We start from the raw sequence: 21950 nt of genomic DNA, 5'->3' as shown, positions 1-21950 counted from the left end.
TGAAGCAAATACTAAAAAAGTGAATGAAAACAGGAATAAAACACGAAAAAAAGATATACTTATACTTCAAGGAAGTGTGAAAAATACTAAACAATCGCACGTTAATATATAAAAAGAACGAGTAGTAAATATGTAATAGATATGATAAACGACAAAAAGAAGAAAACTCAAAAGTGAAAACATAAAGAAAAGTACGTGGAAAAAAACAAAACAGTGAAAACAAAGAGTTGAAAATCATTAAAGAACCACAAACCAAACAAAGAAAACATCGAAAAAATGACAAACGCAATCAAACCAATTCATAAAACAATTTGTGTGAAGTGAAAAATAAGTGCAAAATTAGAAAAAAAAATTGTGAAAATATAGAAAAAAAACCCACCAATCTAAATAAAGTGGAACGCAAAACGAAAGGGTTGCATTTGGCTGGTTTGGTAAGGTCTGTGACCCGGTCAGGTTGAAATTGATTTGGCAAAAGCTGCAAACATGGATTCTCGGAAGGCTACAGCAGCACCGAGCGGCATAATGCTGATCCGTGCCGGATCGATATTTTTAATCGGGATCATCATTTTCCTACCAGGTAAGGTTCGGTTGAGTTAATGCCAGTTACTGGGGGATGTTGAGATTTTTTTCAGTAAATACTTTTTTCCCATACACTTTTTTCACTGAACTCTCTCTCTCTGCTGAGTTATTTGAATTGGAGCAGCAAGCGCAATGATTAGCTGGAAGGATTATTTTTGATGATGAGAGGCTATTGAGGGCAGGGAAAGAGATGGTGTGACAGGTCAAAATGCTAATGAAAACTGACTGGCAGGAAGCATAACCCGTCATGCTGGACTATCAAAAATCCCCACTTCGATCCGAGTGAAGGAGACGAGTTAAATTGAATTAACTCTACGAAAGTAATCAATTCAATGTTTTGATCTAGTAATAAAATCTCCCCCGTTCTCTTCTCTTCTTAATAATTACGGTAAAACAATCAAAGCCTCATAAAATTGTAATCTGCAGCTTCGATTAGAAAAGCGCCTGCTGGTTTCGATTTTATGAACATAAATTATTCCAAACCCTTGATGCTCTATCATCGGAGTTTTTGGTTGAAGAAGGCACTGGGTCATAGTTTTGGTTCCGGTCCGGTCCAATCGTCTACTGGCGTACACACTCACACACAGACAATGGTTTGCTTAGCTAGACGCTTTTAAATGATTTGCTTTCGTTTACATTCCGGGTCGGTTTTGCCGAGCAAAAGAAAGGTCAGGATGATGAGTCTAGCCACCAGCAAGGTTGTGGGTGCTACATCAGCAGCTACAACAGGTATCTTGTCGTTCCACACTGAAGAGGGAAAGAATCTGCCACACTTCTTTGCGTACCAATTCCTCCTTCGCTTCTAAAACAGCGTTGAAACATACCTGAAGGATGCTGAGCGAAAGATAAGACACCGTCCAGCTGGTTGCCAGTCGAGATCCAAACATTCCTTCCAACACCACAATCGTGCTCACCCCTAACACTGTAAAGGAAGCAACCGACCTGCTTTTTACAGAGTGAAAGATTAGGACGAAGAAACGTGAGCCAGACACGCTTCAACGCTGGGAAATCTCTGATACGAAGGCGAAACGTCTGAGCATGGCATGGCTTGTGGTTGTTTTCTTCCGTTTATGAAAAGCCGGAAAAGTCACGGAGCGTAGGTTAGAAGGAGAGTGCAGAAGGAGTGAAGGTGTGGTGTATGTCTCGAGAGCAGGCCAAGGAATAACATCAGACAGCATCCTGGCAACAGGCATAATCTGAATCCGTTTCAACCCATTCCCGTACAAAATACTTCTTGCTCTCTCCCACTCTCTTTATCTGTGTGTGTGTGTGTGTGTTTAAATCAAATGTAAATAAAATTTTCAAAAGGATTCTGTTTGTTTCAAGTTTTATTTACTTTGCCAATTTCCATTCGGCTCTAGGGATCGATGGTGCGGGGAGAGGTTGGTGTGGTAGAAGTGTTCCAAATGAACACTGGTCTGTTGGCAAATTGGAATGCTGTTTTGCGTGGGTAACCGGGGCAAGATCGATACGGTGACAGGGAGTACGGTTTTCCTTCTGGTTTAGTCCACTCGGTCAGATGTTTTCTGTAGCGCCGAGATGTATGCAACTTCAGTGCATTCATTTGACTAACTCAATGGGTCTAATCAACGGAAGGCGTTTTGTTGAAAAGGGTAGCCTTAAAGGTGGAATCTGTTTTCTGTAGCTGTAGCAAAACATCAATAACAGCTTGAGAATGCTTTGGCTTCTATTTCATATCTCTTTTTACTAAATAGCTTTTGTAACAGTTATCATAACTGCTGATGTAATGCTGGCTTATGATGGTTGACCCATGCTTAATTTCTGTGTCAAAATTATCTTGCTGGCATTTTTCTTCCACTATCTAGAGAGTATTTATAGTTTGAAGCTACCATTTTGTTTGTTTCTGTGTTTTGTGGGAGCTGTAATATTTTTTGCTGGGTATTTGATCAACAACGTCGTATCAACATAAAAGTACATTCCATATTTCTATGGAATGGAACTTAAAGCTTCCAACAACTTTTTATTTTAAGATATTTTTGAATAAACATGATTGATAAAGTACTAATGAGTTGGTAAAAATCATCATCTTTTCGAATCAAATAATATTTACAACCAACAAGAAGCAGCAGCTGCTTAGCTAAAGTAAATAAAATGTCAAAAATTGTTATTTGAAGGTGTAAGATCAGTAAAACACGTTGATTGTACACTACCTTACATCATTGTTTAAACATTACCCAGCGATGTTCAAAATGATTTAAACACCTTTACTATCAATCAAGAGAACCTCATAAATCTTTACCTTAACAAACAATCCACCCACATTTTACCTTTCCAAGAAGCCCAGCTCTTCTCTTCAGCCAGCGGTTAATAACAAGCCCTACACGCTCCGCAAACGTTCTAAATGTTTGGTAAGATTTCAACCAGGCCTCTGGTACCCAGTGTTGGTGTCCGAAAACCGTATTATACCGCCTTCGGGAAAAACTTTTCCATCAAACGAGCTGTGACGGTTTTCTTCACCAAAAACGGTGACAACGCCTTTCGTATCGCTAGACCCCATTCCTTGTGGTTGACGTTTGCTTGTTGGCCAATGCGAGAAGCCCTGTTTCATTAGAGGCTTAATTTTAATCATGAACCATCATCAGTAGCTCTCGAACTAGCTTACGCTGGCTACTGTTGCGTGTTGCCTGCTAGCTTTAAAGACGTTCTAACCAACCGAGCAGAATCTGTTGCTCTCTCGGTGTGTGTTTGTGTGTGGTTTTGTGTCAGCTTAGAAAATTGCTTTAAACCTACCCCAACCAATCTTCGAAAGCTTTGGGGTTTATGTTACGCTTTTGCACAGATTCCGGGAAAGGATTCATTGACAGAAACATGCTCACTCACACACACACACACACACACACACACACACACACACACACACGTACGCCCACTGTCTTCATTTAGCAGGCAGCTAAAAGGCAGAACAAAGTTTTTCTGCAACAACACAAACGAATCGGAAAATTAAACACATACCACTGCCGAAGCACTCGAGAAGGAGTTTGGTGCTTCTCAACCTCACTGTGTGTGTGTGAGTCACTGAGGGTTTTGAAAGTTTGAAAGTTTTGTGTGAGTGTGGCACGGAACTTTCGTCCTCTCGGCTCGCTCTTTCCATACAGCACACGTTTGCGGTGAACTTTTCGACGCCAAACGAAAGCCTCAGAATGCGTTCGAAACCGATACGAAGCTACAATGTGGCAAACCGAATTACGAACGACAGGGAAATGTTTTTCCAGGGGGGTGGGAGGGAATGAGGAAAAGTTGAGTCGGTGGTTTTGATTCTCGGTTCGGGCGGGAAGAAGTCATGTTGACTGCGGTTTTCCGATTTTGTGCGAGTTGTGCTTGAGTTACAAATAATGTAATAAGTAATACATTTTCATAGCAGAAACAAAATTTTATTTTTTTTTAAACATGACTTCAAAACTTTCCTTTTTTAAACTGATGATGTTTTTAAAAATCTGTTTAACGTTTTGCGCCCTTGGGTATGCAATTTGGGATACAATTCGTAAAAATAGATTTCAAGCCTATTCTACCAGTATCGAAAGAATAAAACCTACTAGAACAGACACTCTGCTATTTACTTTATGTTTGCTATTTACTCTACCCTACAGTATTGTTTACCTCAAATCCATGAAACCAGCCTTTTCCTTTCAATAAACCTGTAGTCAATTTCTTTTTATAGCAACACGCGTCACAAATAGCGTCAGGAACTGACCTCGACTATTTCTTCTCCCATCTTATTCCACCATCCCCATCTCCTTGTTCTACCGTGCAATAGTCCTTCACGGTACCAACGACTCTTCACGACTAATTCACGTCATAAAAACACATGTCCCGAAGGGGCGTGCAACACGAAACACGATTGCCCTTAACGATTATTCTTGCTCCAGTGCGTCACTTTCTACCGCTATTCTTCGTCGCCCTGTTGTCCACCGTAACGTGAGCCTTGTGGTGTTACTGGACGCCCAAGAGCAAAAAGTGAAGAAAACTTAAATGGTCTTGATGTGTGGAGAAGGTTCGCGTAAAGTGTTGTAACACGTCAGAACAAATTGAGTGGGTATTAAAGTGCACAAAATTAAGAGACTGGTTTGTGGGGTAATTTCAAACCGGCTCTGTTCGTTTGTTTCTGTATTATTTACCCTTAAGACAAATAAGTATCAAATTTCTTTCAACAAAATAAAAAAAACCTTCGTATTCCAATCGTTGCGCCTAAAAGTATTCTACCGCATTACGAACCCGTGTGGGCGAACACTTTACCCAACCATCATCGATCTGTGGTCGACGCCGTGCCGCTTCGTGATTTTTGTCATAAACATAAAATTTTATGCTACACGACCCACCCCCCCCGTCCGAGACTCATCAACCGGAACGGGCACCACCAATGCGCCAAAAGTCAAGTGCAACCCAACCCCGAACATGGCCACGGCACGCGCTTGGTGTAGGGTATCATTTCGATGTCGAGCCGGAAATTACCGAAACCACAGCAAAGCACCAAATGACATGGAAACATTGAACACCGGGGTGTTTGTGGCGCGAACGCCACACCCGAAATCCAAATCTCGGCGAACAATTCACCTTCAGCACCTTTTTTGTTTCACCCACCGCGCGATCATGATCAGCCGTACCCCATGCCCTTTCTCATCCATTTCCCACCCATAATAGCATGATGGTGAGGATAAACGAACCAGTAAGAGGATACTTTTTCCCCAGTAAAACAAAAAAACCAACCTACCGGAGCCTCCTAAACCGGATGGTCTTGCGAAAGGTGAAGGTTTTGCGTGAAAAGGAAAATGGGTGAAAATTAAAGAATATTTTCCGACCTATTTGATGCACCAGAGCACTAAGGCGATCGCATGGGTTTCGGTTGCTGGAAGTCGCTGGCTGGTTATTTAAATTTTTTTTTCCCCTTTTTAGCTCCATGCTTACACTTCCTCTCTTAGCATGCCTTTGTTTTTATTCCTATAGAGCAAATTTTCACTTCTTGCGGTACTGCTACTACTACTAAAACTGCTGCGGCTACCGCTACACCCTTTTCGTAGAAATTTTATTATCTTCATTCCAGGCGCGTGTTAAAACTTCGGACCCGCGCGCAAAAGAGGGCCATTTTTAATTAAATTTTCATTGTCCCAAACACATCCTCCAGCTTCGGTACAAATAACTAACAATCCTGCAACGCCCCAAAAGTCCTTGTCTAGGGCGGAATGGCAGGCGAAGTGGAAGCGGCATGGTAGGATGGAAAGCCGGAAGCGATGGAAAAGAATTTTCTTATCGTGTTCGAACAAGCGTGGATAGCAAAGGGGGGTATGGTGCAAGTGGTAGGGTGGTAGGAAAAAATTAATTCACGCTCACGTCATCCGATGCACTCATGGCAACACTTTACACGCCGATGAAGAACTAAAAGTGGTTGCTGAAAGAATGAAGAAGAAACGAGCTATGGCATTATGTGGTATTGGTGCCCGGTGGAAAATAAAACAATTCAAATAAAGAAAGTGATTGGGGAATCATAGTTTGGCGCTTCCGGTGTCAGATAAGGAGATGAAAACAAGTAGGAAAATAGGAAAAAAAGTAAGTTAACTGTTTTAGTAGTCAACTTGTCCAGGGAATAAATTCGTGTTAGATATTTCTTAAACGATTGCTGCCTCTCTTATGCCAATATATAGTTTCCAGAGCAATAGTACAATACAAAAAAGTTATACCTATTAGCTATGGCAGAATAGCTACTAGCTGTGAGCTCCTCGCTCTGTGGATAAAACTATCCTGAAAATGTAGCTTCATGTACTCTTCGAGCTTCTTGTGCCTTCAGTGAGCGAGGAAAGCCTCACGTTTCACATTTTAAAGAGCTGTTGTGCTCTCTTCTTTAAAAAGAGCCACTTCACACAATACAAACAATCCTGTCAGGTGCATAGAGTGAAATAGTATACATTTAGGCGCATTAACCGCTGTTCATATCGCGACAGCTCTTGTCACATTTTTGATAGAAACTAAATAATTCGTATTTCAAATCCAAGATGGGTAAAAAAAAGTAACTGAAATAAAACGTTAATTGCATGCCCACTCAGATGCAGAAGATTCGCTGTACAAACTTCAAACTAATCTGCCAACCAAGCTGGTACAGATTAACAAACACTACTCTTGAAATGAAATGCTACAATCCCAAGCAATTCCATTTGCAAGCTTAAATTGATGGCATCTTCGATACACTCAAACACAATCCGAGGGCAAGTCACTCGCCCATTATTATTCGGACTTAATCCTTCCGAAGCATGTGTTAAGCACCGGACCAGACAATGAAATACCTAGGGTAGTCGGTGTGGCACCTCCCCCCAGGAATGGAGCTGAGGATAGGTGGTTGTGGGATTTATCAAAGCCATAAATTGTGTTTGATCCCTCTTAGCTTTGCCCGGTTAGTGCGACTTACGGTGAACTGTGCCAATGAAAGGAGAGTAGAGCGTGTCCTGCCCCCAAAAAACCTCATCAACATCAACGTCCCGTCTTTAACTCGTTCGGGATAAAGTTGTAATTGGTTAAACAGCCCGAGTGGAGCTGTATAAGCGTTTCCTGCATTTAGCAGCAACACAGCAACCTGGCGGGAAGGGTAAACAAGGTAAACTCCCGAAAGGCATCCGTTTTAAGAAGCTTATGCTTTGCATCGGTGAGGCCGGTGCTGGATGGTTGGCGTAAAAGAAAACCCATTAACAATAATGAAAAACTCCTGCGCTGCAAGTTAGTAGCCCATTTTTGCATCGCAAGAAGGTATTGTATGTACTTGGCGGTGGAAGTTACTGGGCTGCTTTTATTTACCTTCGCTAAATGGTCGCCCTCTAGGTGGTTTCTATGGGAAATGGAGTCTAAAAGAGGAAGAACTCTTGGTGTAGTTTCATTTGATTTTACGATCATGGTTAAAGCTGCCTTCTTCTGACATTGGGATAGAAGGCAAAGCACAATATCAAATGGTCTTCCGTGCGTTGGAATTCTTTTTCTTTCAGATTAAAAGACTACAAACCCATTTGCTTTACTAAAAACTGTCCAGGTAATCTTAGATTTTTTCCCTCCCATGCTTGATCTTCTATCTTGTTCACTGATGTACTCCATCTACCTCAGTTACCAATGCAATTCCCCATTACTTCATGGAATGGAATGGATGCAGTAATTCACAACCTTTCCATTTGTCCGATTGCGATCCGCTAGTAGACAGACGCAGAAATACAAACGGTCATCCCTTCTAGCAAAATAACCTTCACCTTTACTACGGACCGGAATGATTGCAAAACATTCGCCAGCGTGAAGCTCAAAACCATGATCATCGCTGTGAAGTAAGGACGCTGTGTTATTTCAACCCGATAGTTATGACCTCCCGAGTAGTTTATCCTTTCGTCCTCCAAGTCCCGCTTCTTGAAGGAACTGCTACCCCGACCAACCATTTGGACTTGGCTAGAATCGTAGTAAAAAACACCCTGAAGAGCAATTTGCATTATAATCATTCCGTACTACTCTGGCTGCATCCGAGGGACCAACCAACAACCACCATGCTAGCACCAACATTGCTTGCAGGAAAATTGACGGAAAACTCCGCTCGAATACGGGGCCAAAACACAAGCTAACCTGCTTCCTGTTGCTGCTGAGGTTGAGCAAATGGGGAAGCCAGCGTTGGCGATGCACGAATGACAGCTCTCTGGCCCAGGCTTCGAGAAGCCTCGAGGAACCTTGAATAAATTCTAAAAGCAAGAACTCTTCTCGCCCAACCTTCCAAACCGAACTGCCAGCCACGTACGTCCACGTGGACGATTGTTGTACGTTAAGCTTCCGACCCACGTGCCAGCGGAAGGTGAGAATGACAGTGTTTTGGCTTTTGCAAATGAAAATGCACCACCGGATTAAGTGCAACAGGCGGTGTTTCGGGCGGGTCTCACCGCCTGTGTCCGCCATCGAGCAGGAAGAAAACACAGTCATACTGTGAAGGATGAGCAAATGGATAAACGGATGATTATTGTCCTTTGTGGAGTGGTCTCTTTCGTGGAATAATGATGCAATGGTAGAACAATTGCAAGAATCCGACATTCAAGCTACGTGGACGGACAGTGGGTAGGCGGGAGAAGATGAGGGCAGTCTAGAATGAATGCACAAACACATGATGGGCGAAGCTATAAACATGGCCGTGGGTTTTATGCAAAATCCTTGGGGGTCTTTAAAATGAAGAGAGCCAGGTTTAATTTGTCGTACATAAATTGACAAAAAGGTGATGGTGTCAGAACACGAGGGCTGGGTTAAGCAGAAGTAAGCGAGCTAGCTTATTGCAATGTAAAACTGTTTTAACTTTACGTATTGTAAAATGCTTTCAGAGGGTCTTCCTGTCAAAGGAGAAGATTTTCATATAAACCCATACTTTTGGTTGAGAAACAAATAACAGAGAGAAATTGTTCTTTAATGTTTTCGGGTGGACGTACTTTGAACTGTTTTATATTTTCGGTGTGAAAACAGGATATCGGATAGCAACTTTAGTCAGTTTTATTTCTTTCGTTTATTTATAGAATTTTTCAGTTTCTAAGACTACATTCGCTTCTCTATCATTACTTAATCAATATGTGTTAATAACATTCAAGAAAACCGTTAATGGTTGTATTGAATTGAAACTTAAATAGACAAAACAATGCATTATTTGCATATGACGGTTGGAAAGGCAAATGGTTTTATTTTTAGGAAGAAATATATGAAAAGGATGAATGAGGATTAAACGAACAAATTTTATTAAAATTGAAGCTAGCATATTATTTGCAAAGTTGTGTAAAAATGATTTTTTTTTTAGAAGGGACTGTTGTATACGTATTAACAGAACTATCAGGGCGATTTGGACGAAGAATTTAAAATGATTAGTAGCATTGTAACAGTCTAGTCGAACACAGCATCGTAGCCACATGTAATCGTCTATGAGCTACCATTTGTATACAGAGCTTTTTTACATTAAATAATTAATTTTATATTAATCCATTAAATTAGATTTCTATCTGCATCGTTGCGCGAATTGCATACATTACAGGGACGATTTTGTTTGATACAAAAGATACCGCATCATAAAGCCCAAATGTATGCAATTCATATGACACGTTCTGGTTAAGCAGAACCAAATTATTACACGAAACATTACAAGCATTACACGAATTAACGAGAAATTCATACTTATTCAATACTATGAGTGAAACCATGAATTGTACAACATTATCTCTTTATCTAACTTCAACGAACTTCATGTCTGTACAGAGTAAACCCACACGTAGAGCGATTTACAGTGCGAACGTAGTTTTAGGAACACAATCGAACGGCAATCGATCATCAATTGCCAGATATTGCACCATTAACGACATCGAACAATAAACGGTTTAGCTAGTTTTCGAAAACAATTTTTGTAATTATTATAAATCATTGGCAACAGCGAAACTACAGTAAAATAAGTTTGCCATCAAACGGATAAAACATCGCTTTTTCCGTAGACTGTGGAATGCTACTGCACAAAATACCAGGGCACGAAAAGAATTGTCGCACAAAAATAGCATCCAATCGAGCCGTTTCAAACAATGCCACAGTTTGGAAGAAAATGAGATAAAAAGAGTGAACTCGCTTTACCTAAATCGGTACGAAAATGTACAAAGTTTGGTAAGGAATTTATACCGACGAGAACACAATTTTGAAATGACTTTTTCGGTGAACGCGAGAAGGAAAAATGGAAAAGAAAAGCACAAAACATACACTCACACACCCACACACACAAATCAAAATACAAATGCTTGACTAGAAATGGTGGCGGTGGAGGACAAGGCAAAGAAAAAGCAAAAATGTCATGATTTAAATTGTGGCGCTTGTTTGTTGTTTCGTGTATTTGGTTTCAATGTTTTCTCGCGTTTTCTTACCGTCTCCATGTTTGTTGCTGTTATTTAATTAATTTTCTCATTTGGAAGTGTGGCACATACCTTCTTTCATTCGTTTTGAAGCTAATGTTAGGTTATTATCCATTTTTTACTCCTTATTCTGTTCAGTTTGTTGCAGTTTTTGCATTCTTGAGCGCGTTTTGTTGAATTTGACGTCAAGTGGCACCATAACAACAACACCGACCGTAAGCAATTGTGACTAGAAATGTAACCGTTGTTAGTTTCATTTTGTTTTTAGTTTTTAATTTTTCCCTCCTAACATGGCCCAACGAGCACGAAACAGCTGTGTTATTGTTGTTATTTGCTTTCCATCCGCCACACTTTTCATTGCCTTCGACATTCACCGAACAGAGTTGGCCTTCGTTAACGCTTTTTTTGTTGTCCCCGTTTGCTTTCTGTTGTGCTTTTTAGTTTTCGTACCATGGAACATGAATGGATATTCCATTTTTTGTTCCTTTTTTGCCGCCGCAATCCAGGCAAACTCCATTCTTATGTCTCAATTTGTTGTTGCATGGTATTTTACGCTTGTTTTTAATTAAAATAATATTCTAATTAGATTTTTTCACTCACACTTCCGAATCAGCGTTTAACTGCCAGCCGAAGCATGTCAAGAGCTGAGTGAAAGCGAGCCTGTTTCCGTGCAGTGGAAAATATAAATAATGTAAAAGTTGCATGTAATTGTCCTCTGTACGTTACTTTGCTTTAAAGTAATGTGGCATTTGAAGTCAATGTTTGTTTCATATTTTTATTTATTAATAAGTTTTTTAAAATCATACGTTTTGCTCGATGTTAGCTCATTATGTCAAGCGAACTCATTGCAATGTAGGTATTGATTTTAATCAGACCCATTTCTTCAAATTTTTTCTTCAAATGAAAGCAATTCAAAAATAACGATTTTAAATGTGCAATACAATCAGATTCTAATAATAAGCTTGAATAACAATGACCATTCTCTATCATGATTCGTCTAAAAGTAACATTCCTCGAATGATCGTTCAAGTCACACGACCAGCTACTAAAATAATCCATCGCCTCGGGTAGGCTCAACTTTTCCCCACTAATGATGTAGCTTCTTGGAGGGTTGGCCAACTGTTACTAAGTCAATCCGTTACTAAAACCATCATCGATACCTAATGGCACGTTGCCTTGGTGAGGGATTGCCACGTGATTTCCCGAGCACATGCAGCATACCCGAAAGGAAAGCTTTTGCTGATGGATATTTAACCCACGCTCGGATTTACTGTGAACGAATCCATGCCGTTGCAGCTCACCCGTCGAAGCAGCGTTGTTTTACTTAACTATAAATCGATAAATCACTTCATCTTCGCTTCTTTCCCATCAAAATAATCGCATTAAATCGAATCATCAGCTACCGGGACGATTATCATCGGAATCCGCTGAGCAGCATCGTAATGGCGTGTGCTCACTAAAGCGCGAGACTTAGCAAATGATTTGCCAAACACAAAAAATGGCGATGGGAACTTTCCCCGAAAAAGGGAAGAACAGATAACTCATCGCCCTGAAACCACAAAGCTCAATCAGTCCCGGGTGTTTATTGCTTTGATGAAATATGAATAAATCTCGTTATACACTTTGGACTAAATCAATCAATTCATCCTTTTTGGAACCCTCGAGGATACATTGGAGGGGGTACTGCTTGCTTTTTCCGCAGGATACAGGGGTTGGGAAATGAGAAATCTCAGTGAATGGGCGCTGCTCTGTATCGGCTTCATCAGCGCGTGCACTCAACGTCGGAAGCTTTCGGGAGAATTTCCGAAGGAATTTTCTGTGTGTGTGTGTGTGTTGGGTATTTTTGAACGCACACCGCTTTTCTTCGCTCGAAACGATGACGGATGTGTGCCAGGGACGTATGCCAAAGGAACGAGTCAGAAGCCTCCGAGGGACAAAAGGTAATACCGACATGATTCATTTGCTCTGCCTGTCTTGTATTTACATAAATATTCAATAAAAGCAAACCGTACCGATGCACGAACACCAAGTTTGCTCCGTAGCAGGACGGAGTTCCATTAGACCATACAAGAAAGGATGATTGAAAGATTGCATCTAGCTGGTTGTTGAGAGCAGAAAAGTACCTCGAAGTACTGTTGTCCATTCACATTGAAAGTAAAGACAATTTTGGGAGTAGGTTTTTTCAGACGGATTATGTACAGAGTGTACATGAACTCGCAAAAGGGTAAAATGTGGATAAAAATGAGAAAATATGATCAAGTGAGTGAGTGTATGTGTGAGCATAATGCGTACTGCAATCATTTGAGAGAAATTTATTGAATAACCTTTCCTTGAAGTTCATAAAATTTATATTAAATTTTGTTGTTTTGTTTTTTCAAGCTCAATCGTTTTAATTCCACAATATTTCTATTTTTATGTTTGGTAATAAATAAAAACAAATTTAAGCATTTGCAAATATTTGAAAATAAAGTTCTGTAAAACATATAATGTCAATACATCACGAAATAATAGAATCCCTATAATCTTCAACAATAAAGAAACACAGATATGCAATGGGTCCATAACTGAGAAGCTGTGTGAAAAATTATAAAACAAACCTAATCATCAACATATTGATTTAAACTGAGAAAGGTAACGCAAATTATTGAAAAACATGGTAAGAAAACCAAGAGGAAATGTTTGGAGATTTATTCACAAAAACACTAAAAGAAAAACTGAAAATAAGGCACCGAGCCGTAATACTTAAACAAGCCAAGAAAAACAAAACAGACAAAAACAGAAGAAAATCAATTATAACCAAGGGAAATATTAACATAAGAGCGGCGTAGAGCCGTCATTCTCAATTATAAAAAAATAAAATAACAAGAAAAATACATAATAAGAAAACATTATTATTAAATTCAAAATTCTGTTTAAAAAAATCAATAACAAATAGCTTTGAAATTTGTTACGGAAACGTGATCTTTTTGAAAACAAAATAATATCAAAAGCCCAAGCTTGAAGCGCCAAAAACTTGCCTTAACATTATCTTCCACTGCAAGCAAAAGCAAAAACCACTAAATTGTATTGATTACATTTTCCACCATCAAACATCAACGATGAAGCAAGCTCACTATCCTGCACCGTGAAACGCCTCTGAAAGTTTTCTACGGAAGCCACTGTAGCCCGACGACTGCACTGAGCCGAAAGTTGTTTATGTTGGATAATTTATGCACCCAGCGTGCATCACCTTCTAGGCATAGATGATGGGCAAGAAAAGGGGCTCAGACTCTGACGAAAAAAGGAAAAAAAAACAGGGAAAACAGATAGTTTGGGGTGTGAGAAGTTTCTTGAACTAACATGACGCCCAACTAGCAGTGATGCTTTATCACCGCATAATGGCATGCTGGAGAAGCAAGGTGGGGGAGGGGGGGGGGGTGGTTGACGCAAACGAAGGGGAAAGCAACACGCAGGAAAAACCATTTGCAGTTTCATTCGTCCCCAAACCCCACAGGCGAAAAACGGGATAATGCACCCTCGCCAAAAAGCAACCTCGATACGCGCTCATGAATATGCTTTGCCGGAGAGGCCCTGTTGTGAAGATATGGGTTGCTTTACTGAAAGTGACTCTCAGGGCACGATGGTGGCCCCGATACGAAAAGGGAAATCTTTTGTGTATGCGCTCACCCACATACACACATTCAAGGCGATTGCTCGCTTTTTTACTTCCTCTTCTTTTTCGTGCTGTTTCCACTCGGCTTTGCCGCTGGAGTGAGCATGCGATACATATGCAAGGCATGCCTACGATTGCTGAATTCATGATGCAGAAAATGATGCCACTGTAAGCGCTTCTGTCTGTCTGCCATTCTTCAGGGTGCCTGTGCGGACGTCTTTCCTCTCTCCATCGCTTCCGTTTTATCCCCCTCCTCCCATCAGGCATGTAAATGTCCCGGAAGGGCACCGAAGGAAGCGCCATTTTTGCCTTGAGGTCTATCGCGTGTGTTGGTGTTATGCTTTGCCACTTCGTTTCTTGCATTTGCGACTCCGGATTTGTAGCGAGCACTGGCAAGAAATGTTTCTTTATCTGCATGTCAATTCTCACCCAGACCACCTTCAGACCACTCTTCCCATCCCACCACACCACACCTTATCGTGTTGCTGCACCAGCACAAAACGCACAGATGAAAGGCTGATGATCTGCTTTTTCACTTTCACAAATCTTCTCAATTTTTTTTTTTTGCATTCGCCCTCCATGCTGATACTGTTACTGCTAGTCAGCTTTTGAGGTTTTTCTATTTACCTACACTCAATACATCTCGGCAAAGAGGCGAGACGATGGTCGATATGAATATTTCATACACATACCACGGTACGGAGAAGTGGATCGCAAAATCGTTGATGTTGGGGTGGCCTTTTTTACATCGGCAAGGGACTTGTGTCTGGGTTCACGTCGAACCCTTAACTGTCTTTTGACTTGTTTCGGAATGCCCTGGATGCCCTGGATACTATGGCCAACAGAAAACAAAACGCAGCATAACAACTCTCTTCTCTCGCTCGCTCGTTCGCTCGCTCGCTTCCCAAATGGAAACGGTCACGTAAAGCAGCTTCGTAATGCACGAAAGCAAGTGGCAAGTTGTGCAGTTGTACTGTGTAGTACTGTATGCAAACGTGCATCCTGGGTACTTTTTTACTGTAGCAAGGGAAAAAACATCAAACCCAGAACAACGAGGAACGCATACGGAAGCAGGCCCAGGATCAATGTTGCTCCAGTTTATTTATTTTTTTTTTGCTCTACAGGAGGGAAATTGATAAGTTCTGGAAAGGATAGAACGAAGCACAGAGTCAGTGTTAAGTGTTTGATGTTTTGAGCAATGCAAAGAGAATTTCAGATTGATTTACAAAGCAGTTCACAACGGACCAGCAGTCATGGTTTATGGGCGATTTTTGTTTTTGAATTTTGCATGATGTCATCTACAACTGATTTGCTTCGTTTTTCTGAGTTAAACAGTGTCTAAATTATTGTACTATTGCATGGTTTCACTAGGAATGCTGTGTGGAGATGCGAAAAAGCCTCAATGTGTAGGTGATTATTGGAAATATTTTAAACATTTAAAAACATTCAGCTATGTCCGCATGTACTGTTTTTGATGAAAGAAACTCAAATAGCCTGGCTTTGAACAAAGGCTTTTTCGTTTGTCTAGTTTAGCAACTTTCAAAAGGTTATTGGCTTGAGGATTGTCACCTAGCCGTGTATAAAACGTTGCCAAGTCTTGCTATTGGGTGTGTTTTGTTTGTTTATTATATGTAGTGTAGTTAAGTTTTGTAGTGTTCGATAAGTATGAGAGGTGCAGCAGTGCTTTTCACTTAATCATAAGATGGAGATCACCCCGGGAATTCTTACCCATTGTGAAGACAAAGTTTTATATTATCTTCAACTGAATTATCCGGCGCTACGACTGCTTCGACACCTCAGCCTACTTCGGACGTCCTCGATACCGTCCTCAAAGCTTCAATTTGAGCCTATATCGCTTCTTCTGACCATATGAACTACCTAACAAAACCTTATGGATTTGATTGTCCGGTGCCATTCTCATGACATATCCACCTCAATTTTCCTAGCAGATTTCATGTCTCAGAACCATGGTTGTTCTATACAGTCCGCTGAGACTGATATTGTCAGCCAGTACGCTTCTCCGTACCTAAAAATTTATATTGTAGTCGGTGTTATCTTTTGACCCTAGATGGGAGACATTTGGACGACTTTAAAGGTGCGATCACCATTATCTTTCGTTGATTATTAAACCGAGAATAGTAGTGAAAGTAGAATCGGTCCATTTATCAAATTCTGCTACAAAAGAAACCTTCATAACAAGTGTCTGATGGCCCTATATAGCTTTACCGTACAAGCCTAACATAAACATTGTTAATCCTTATATTGTACTTTTGAGAGTGTTGCTTCTTTTTCGACGTTTAAAAAGCTCTGTGCATTTATTAAATTTTAAGAACAAATAAATTGATCAAACTCAAATCGAAAATGCCGAATTATGTTGTACAATATATCAAAAATTGAAACAAGGCATACGTTTATTTCATAGGAAAAACAAAACTTGCAACAAATTGCATCATTTTCTCATCAATTTGAACACACAATTTGTTTGTTTCCCCTCTCCAAAACAACAGCATTCGTCCATGACCTATCGCTTTACGCATCTGTTTCACTTAAGACGCAAAGATAAACCGTACGCAATATACAGACAGACAAATCAATACCAATCAACAAAAACCAAACCAAAAAAAAAGGCTACCCATAACAAAAAAAAACCACTTTAATCTGCAATCCTTCCTAAATCTGATCGAATCGAATCGGTACTTTCTCTCCAGTCGCTCCAGCCGGCCCCTCCCCCAGAATCTAGGAATTTCTCATCCTTTTAGAGGAGTTTTTTGTCTACTCAGCAGCTACAGCAGCTACAGCTACCAGAAGTAAAGCGAGCGAATGTGTATAAATCCATCGATACGCATACGCATCGAATTCTAGTCCGCTTTCTTTTTCGCTCTTGACTATTGGGCTCGATTCGGAGACGATTTTCGGTGGATTACATACGAATTAGAACTTTGGCAACAACTTCCGCACCGTACTTCTGGAGGGGGGAGGGGGTCGAAGAGTAGTTGTTTTTCCACCCCCTTAGTCATTGGATCCGTTTTTGGGATGTAAATTGTCCTTCCGGACGTTTGGGTGCGTATCACAAAGCACACGGCCTGTGTACTGGATGTGTACGATGGAAAATCAAATCAACGATAACACCCTGCCCGAAAGCCAACACGGGTCACGATTCTGGCCTGCTGTTCCCAAGTGCACAAGGCGAATAGTGTCTCCGGCTCTGGAAGATTCCGTAGGGTGAATGTGCTAAATGAAGTTGCTTCGGCCGACTCTCTAATTGATAGTTTTTCACCCTTGTTTTGATGCAAGTGCGCTGGCCGTTAGGCCTGAAGTGAATCCGATTCCAAATTGCTGGAAAACGGCATTGACCGTCCAGTTCGGACCCGAGCGATTGAGCGATCTCTGTTGTATTGAGAACTCTCGTTTTGTGTTGTTTTTTTTTCTTCTCCCTCCGTAATTCTGGCCGCTCTTATTGATGTGCCGTGAAGGGTGAAGAAACAGGACAAGGGTGCTAACAGCAGGGCTGCAAAGGGATGGTTGGGTGTGGGTGCGTAGCATCGGTAAAAGGGATTGTTTGAATTGCAATGTCCGTTTCATGTCCAATGGGGTCGTCCCACACACACACACACACACACACGGGTGCGCATTTGTTGGCTTGCGGTTGTTGAACTTCAATTGATGGTTGTTGATTCTGTTGAGCAGCGAACGAGTTTCCCTGCTGCTTTTTCGCAAAGGGGATGAAAAGAAAAACCGTACCCTCCTTTGAAGGGTGCCTGCTGGCTTTACGGCTATCACACAATATCGGAAATCGGTCATCGTTCATCAGGTCGAAGATTGTGCGGTTCAGTTTCGGGTTTCGAGGCTTCACAGCCAAAACATAAATTATATCTCCCACCCTCGCACCTCCACGAGGAAAACGCTCTGTAGGGATGTGATTTTGGTGCTCGGGAGCCTCGACCGTTAACACTCCGGTCTCCTGGTGAAACGACCAATTGACCTCTCGTTTGTCGGGAGGGTTGAATGGCGTGTCCGTCCCGGGGACAGATACAGTAGATAAAACTAATGACCATTCGACGGCCGACGACAGATTGAATAAACAACGACACATGGTTCGGCTCTATGTACACGGGGCGAACTGAAACTGAAAATCATCTCGGCGAAAACAACAATCAATACAAGCAGCCGTTCAGCCCCCTTTTCATTATGGGTCGCATTTTGTTCAGGATAATGTGATGAATTTTAATTTATTACCACACCAACTTTATGATGCCTTTTGGGTTATGATTGTTTGAGTTTATGTTGTTTTTTTTTCTCGTTGTCGTTTTACTCTTATTCGCATTCTCCTTTCACTCACTTGCAAGAACATATATGTCATGTAAAAGTCACAAACACTCTCCGTGTTACCCTTTTTGCCGCACAACAAAGCATCGGCTTTCCCCGGTGTGTTACACTAAGTTAGAAATTGTGTAGCAATCCATCAAGCCGAACATGAGTTTTATGAGGCATCACATTGTCAGCATCAAAACAACGAAAACAAAAAAACCCCCAACAACAGGACAGGACAGTGTTTTAATGGATTTTGAGACCGGCTCAGGTCGAACATGATGCTGGAGGGACTAGTTTATGGGGAAGAAATACCATTTGACCTTCATTGAAAGTTGATGGATGCGAGTGAGTTGGAAAGGATTATTTACTGCTTTCAAAAATATAATTGTGCTTTTCGTGCAATTGAAGCATGAATGCTTTACATTTGCTAAAAACTTTCCTAACAAATTGGGAATTTTGAAATCGGTGGATTAATTTAGAATAGATTTAACGTGTGTAAAATGTGAGAATTAATGTCATGTTTGTGTTATACTGAGAGTGCTCTGATTGAGAAAGATTTTTATCACTTTTCAAACAGTAATTTGTAAGAGTTCGATTGATATTTTTAACAAAATAAACTTCTCTTAGATATGTTCTTCTTCTTGGCTTAACGACTTCCAAAGGTCATGCCGGCAATCGAAATGGCTTACTAGACTTGCCGATACCACGTAGTTGGTTAGTCAGGCCTCACTACGGGGAGACGGTCCGGATGGAATTTGAAACCCGGTCCGGCCGTTTGAAGACCGGCGCCAATGACGCCTATACCACCAGGCCACTCTTGTTTTTACTTTTAGATGTTTGAGGTTAAACAAAAAATGAAAGCATTTACCTAGTTTTGCCTTGAATTTAAATTGCAAATTAAAGATTTTGTCACTTTTATGAGTCCTGCAAAAATAGATTTTTTGGCGATATTTCTTCTTTATTAAGTTGTTTAATTTAAAAGTATTATTACTTTTAAATTAAAGTATTACTGCATAGTCCTGCAAGTCATTTCCAAAAGGCTTAAGACATAGCAAAAGTCTTCCAAATCAAACCTCTCGCTCCACAACTCTTGCTCCTTAATTGTTGATACTTTTCGCTTCGACTTCGCCAATCATCATGAATATTTTAAACCTTAAAGCCGTTCAGAAAAAGCTACTACGACACATCCGGCGTTGTCGAAAATATTGTACAACCGAGCCATGTTAACATCACTGTAAAAACAATTTCAGTGAGATGATGTCTTGTTGCGCTTAATTATTTCTTTTATTTTATCAACATAACTGTTAGGCCTCATGGATTCCAATTTTTGGTTTTGTAAAATTCATTGATTCGTTGATAAAGCTTTAATCATGCCGAACATTAATCTAGAAGTCAACCAAATTTTAACAATCTTCACTAAGAACATTTGTATGCTAACAATACACTTTATCATTTTCTTATCTTATTCCAGGTAACTTACCACGGGCTAATCCAACATTTCACAACGCTGGTAGGCAAGGATGATTTATTCAAATGTATTTAAAAATTGTTGTTGCGGCATTTTCATATATTTCTTTCTAAATACACCCTAAACAAATATTCTTCTCGTGGAAATCATGTGCAAAAAAAAACATGTTTTTTTACCTTTTAATGCAACGACTTACTTATCTAGAGGGCACTGCCATAGTTCCTTTGTCAAACCAAACCCTACCAAATCGTTGCTACGATGGGTAGATTTTACTTGCACGTTACGGAGAAAGCCACAAACTAGAAAGGAACGCCACAAACTTAATCCCGCCAGCGAGTCCGATAACCAACTTCCCACCAAAAACTTTTTGCTCGCCGTGGTAGCAAGATTTAGCTTAAGATTTATCGACACGAGCGAATTATTGATTGAAAATAATGAAATACTGTAGATATAAGCCCATGGTCCTCCAGCGTTCGATTGAATGTGGTATTGAATCGGAAGCTCCCATCTTTCGTAGCGAGTTGTTTCCAAGAAAATGGTTGGAAAGCACGCAAAACCACGATAGATAGACCACGAAGGGAAATTCAATCGACGCTAAGGACCACTCGGAAGACCGGTTCTGACGAGAGTTTCTTGAGAGGAGACACTTCAGCTAGAGTGTCCTCGCATTCGATACGAACCGTTTACAGTACGGTTGTTGATGCTGCGAAGGATGCTTTTTGAAATCAAAATATACACAAATGGAAGGGAAAATATTGGGAAATGATGCTGAGGACGGTTCTTTATTTGTAAAGCAGATTTCAAAGCTAATTTCACTGAAAAAAATGACTAAATAAGACAGTTTATTCATAACCAAATTTTCACACTAATAAACCAACTTCAATCACCAACTTTAAATAATGCCAGCTTTAAGTCTTTAACGTCTTAGTGTGAAAACTAAAAAAAGGAGAAACACCGGAACAAAAAATCCCCAACAGATGCCGCTAATAAAAAAAAAACAGTCATCCTGCCACGTCAATTGCACACTTACTGACAAATTTCCGTTTCCTCAGTTTCCGGTTCAGGAATTTTCTCAACTAAATCCATATCCACCGCCACTCTTCCCCTGAACTTCGTCTTCCTCTTTTTCTCAACATTTCTGTAGAAAACGCCTGTAGTTTGGCATGTTATCGGCATAGTTTTCCACAACGTCAACCCCTTAGCATTTGCCGCTTTACTTGTTCCTCCAAAGCTTTTGTCCAACCAATTGGCTCGATGCTTCCAGCATCGTGTCGGAATGTCAATGAAACGTGTTCGTGAACGTGCCGACGAAGCAACAACACACAACCGTACGGTACGGCGAGAAAATGGCGAAAGAAGCGCCGCCCAGCTCGCTAGGCACAATCAGTGGCACCATTTGTATTCTTTTTAGCCTTTCGCAAAAGGATCCTACAGTAAATGGACGAAGCGATTGATAAGCGAGAAGGAACAAACTCGTGCAACTGTCGCTAAAGTCGCACCAAATCCTATCCCGTCACAGTGTGCGGATGGTTTGTTGGGGTCTGCTGTTGCACAAGAAAGGGGACCGAGAACCGAGAACCACACCACCGGCATACGAATTCATCTTCATTCCCGGTTGGTCGGCAGTGAGGTGGAAAGCGTACGGCAACAACTGATCGACTTTCGATATTTCGAGTTGTGCATGTCAATGAAATCGATGAGAGGATCAATGCAAGGGTTTTATATTTTTTTCTCACTGTCTCTCGTTCTCTACCGGATGGCTTTGGTTGATTGATTTTTCCACCATTCGGAAGCTGGGAAAACAAACAAAAAACGGACCAAGTGGCCCCAGGATAACCCCATGGTTACGGTGAATTATTTACTACCTGTTCTTCATAAATAAACATAACATGGAAATGAGCAGGAAATGATACGATGCGATCGGGTTTTGGATGGTTTTAAACCCATTTACTACCTCATCTTAAATCGTAATCTGGTTGTGGGTATTTTTTAAATCCTACATAAACAGCAGGAGCATCCATTGTTTGTGATGGAATGTTTACTTAAGTTACTT

At 40.7% G+C, this 21950-nt stretch overlaps 1 protein-coding gene across 1 annotated transcript in view; it reads left to right on the top strand.

Moving 5' to 3' along the window:
- The first annotated feature begins 481 nt into the window (after positions 1-481).
- Positions 482-21950, top strand: part of LOC126564898 (uncharacterized) — an 82825-nt gene continuing 61356 nt past the window's right edge. The window contains exon 1 of the mRNA XM_050222022.1: positions 482-577. Within this exon, the coding sequence (XP_050077979.1) occupies positions 484-577 (94 nt within the window). The 5' untranslated portion in view covers positions 482-483. The remainder of the gene's footprint in view (positions 578-21950) is intronic.

The sequence above is a fragment of the Anopheles maculipalpis genome, chromosome 3RL (genome assembly GCF_943734695.1).
Source record: "Anopheles maculipalpis chromosome 3RL, idAnoMacuDA_375_x, whole genome shotgun sequence".
NCBI lineage: Eukaryota > Metazoa > Arthropoda > Insecta > Diptera > Culicidae > Anopheles > Anopheles maculipalpis.
This window is presented reverse-complemented; position numbering and strand designations above follow the sequence as displayed.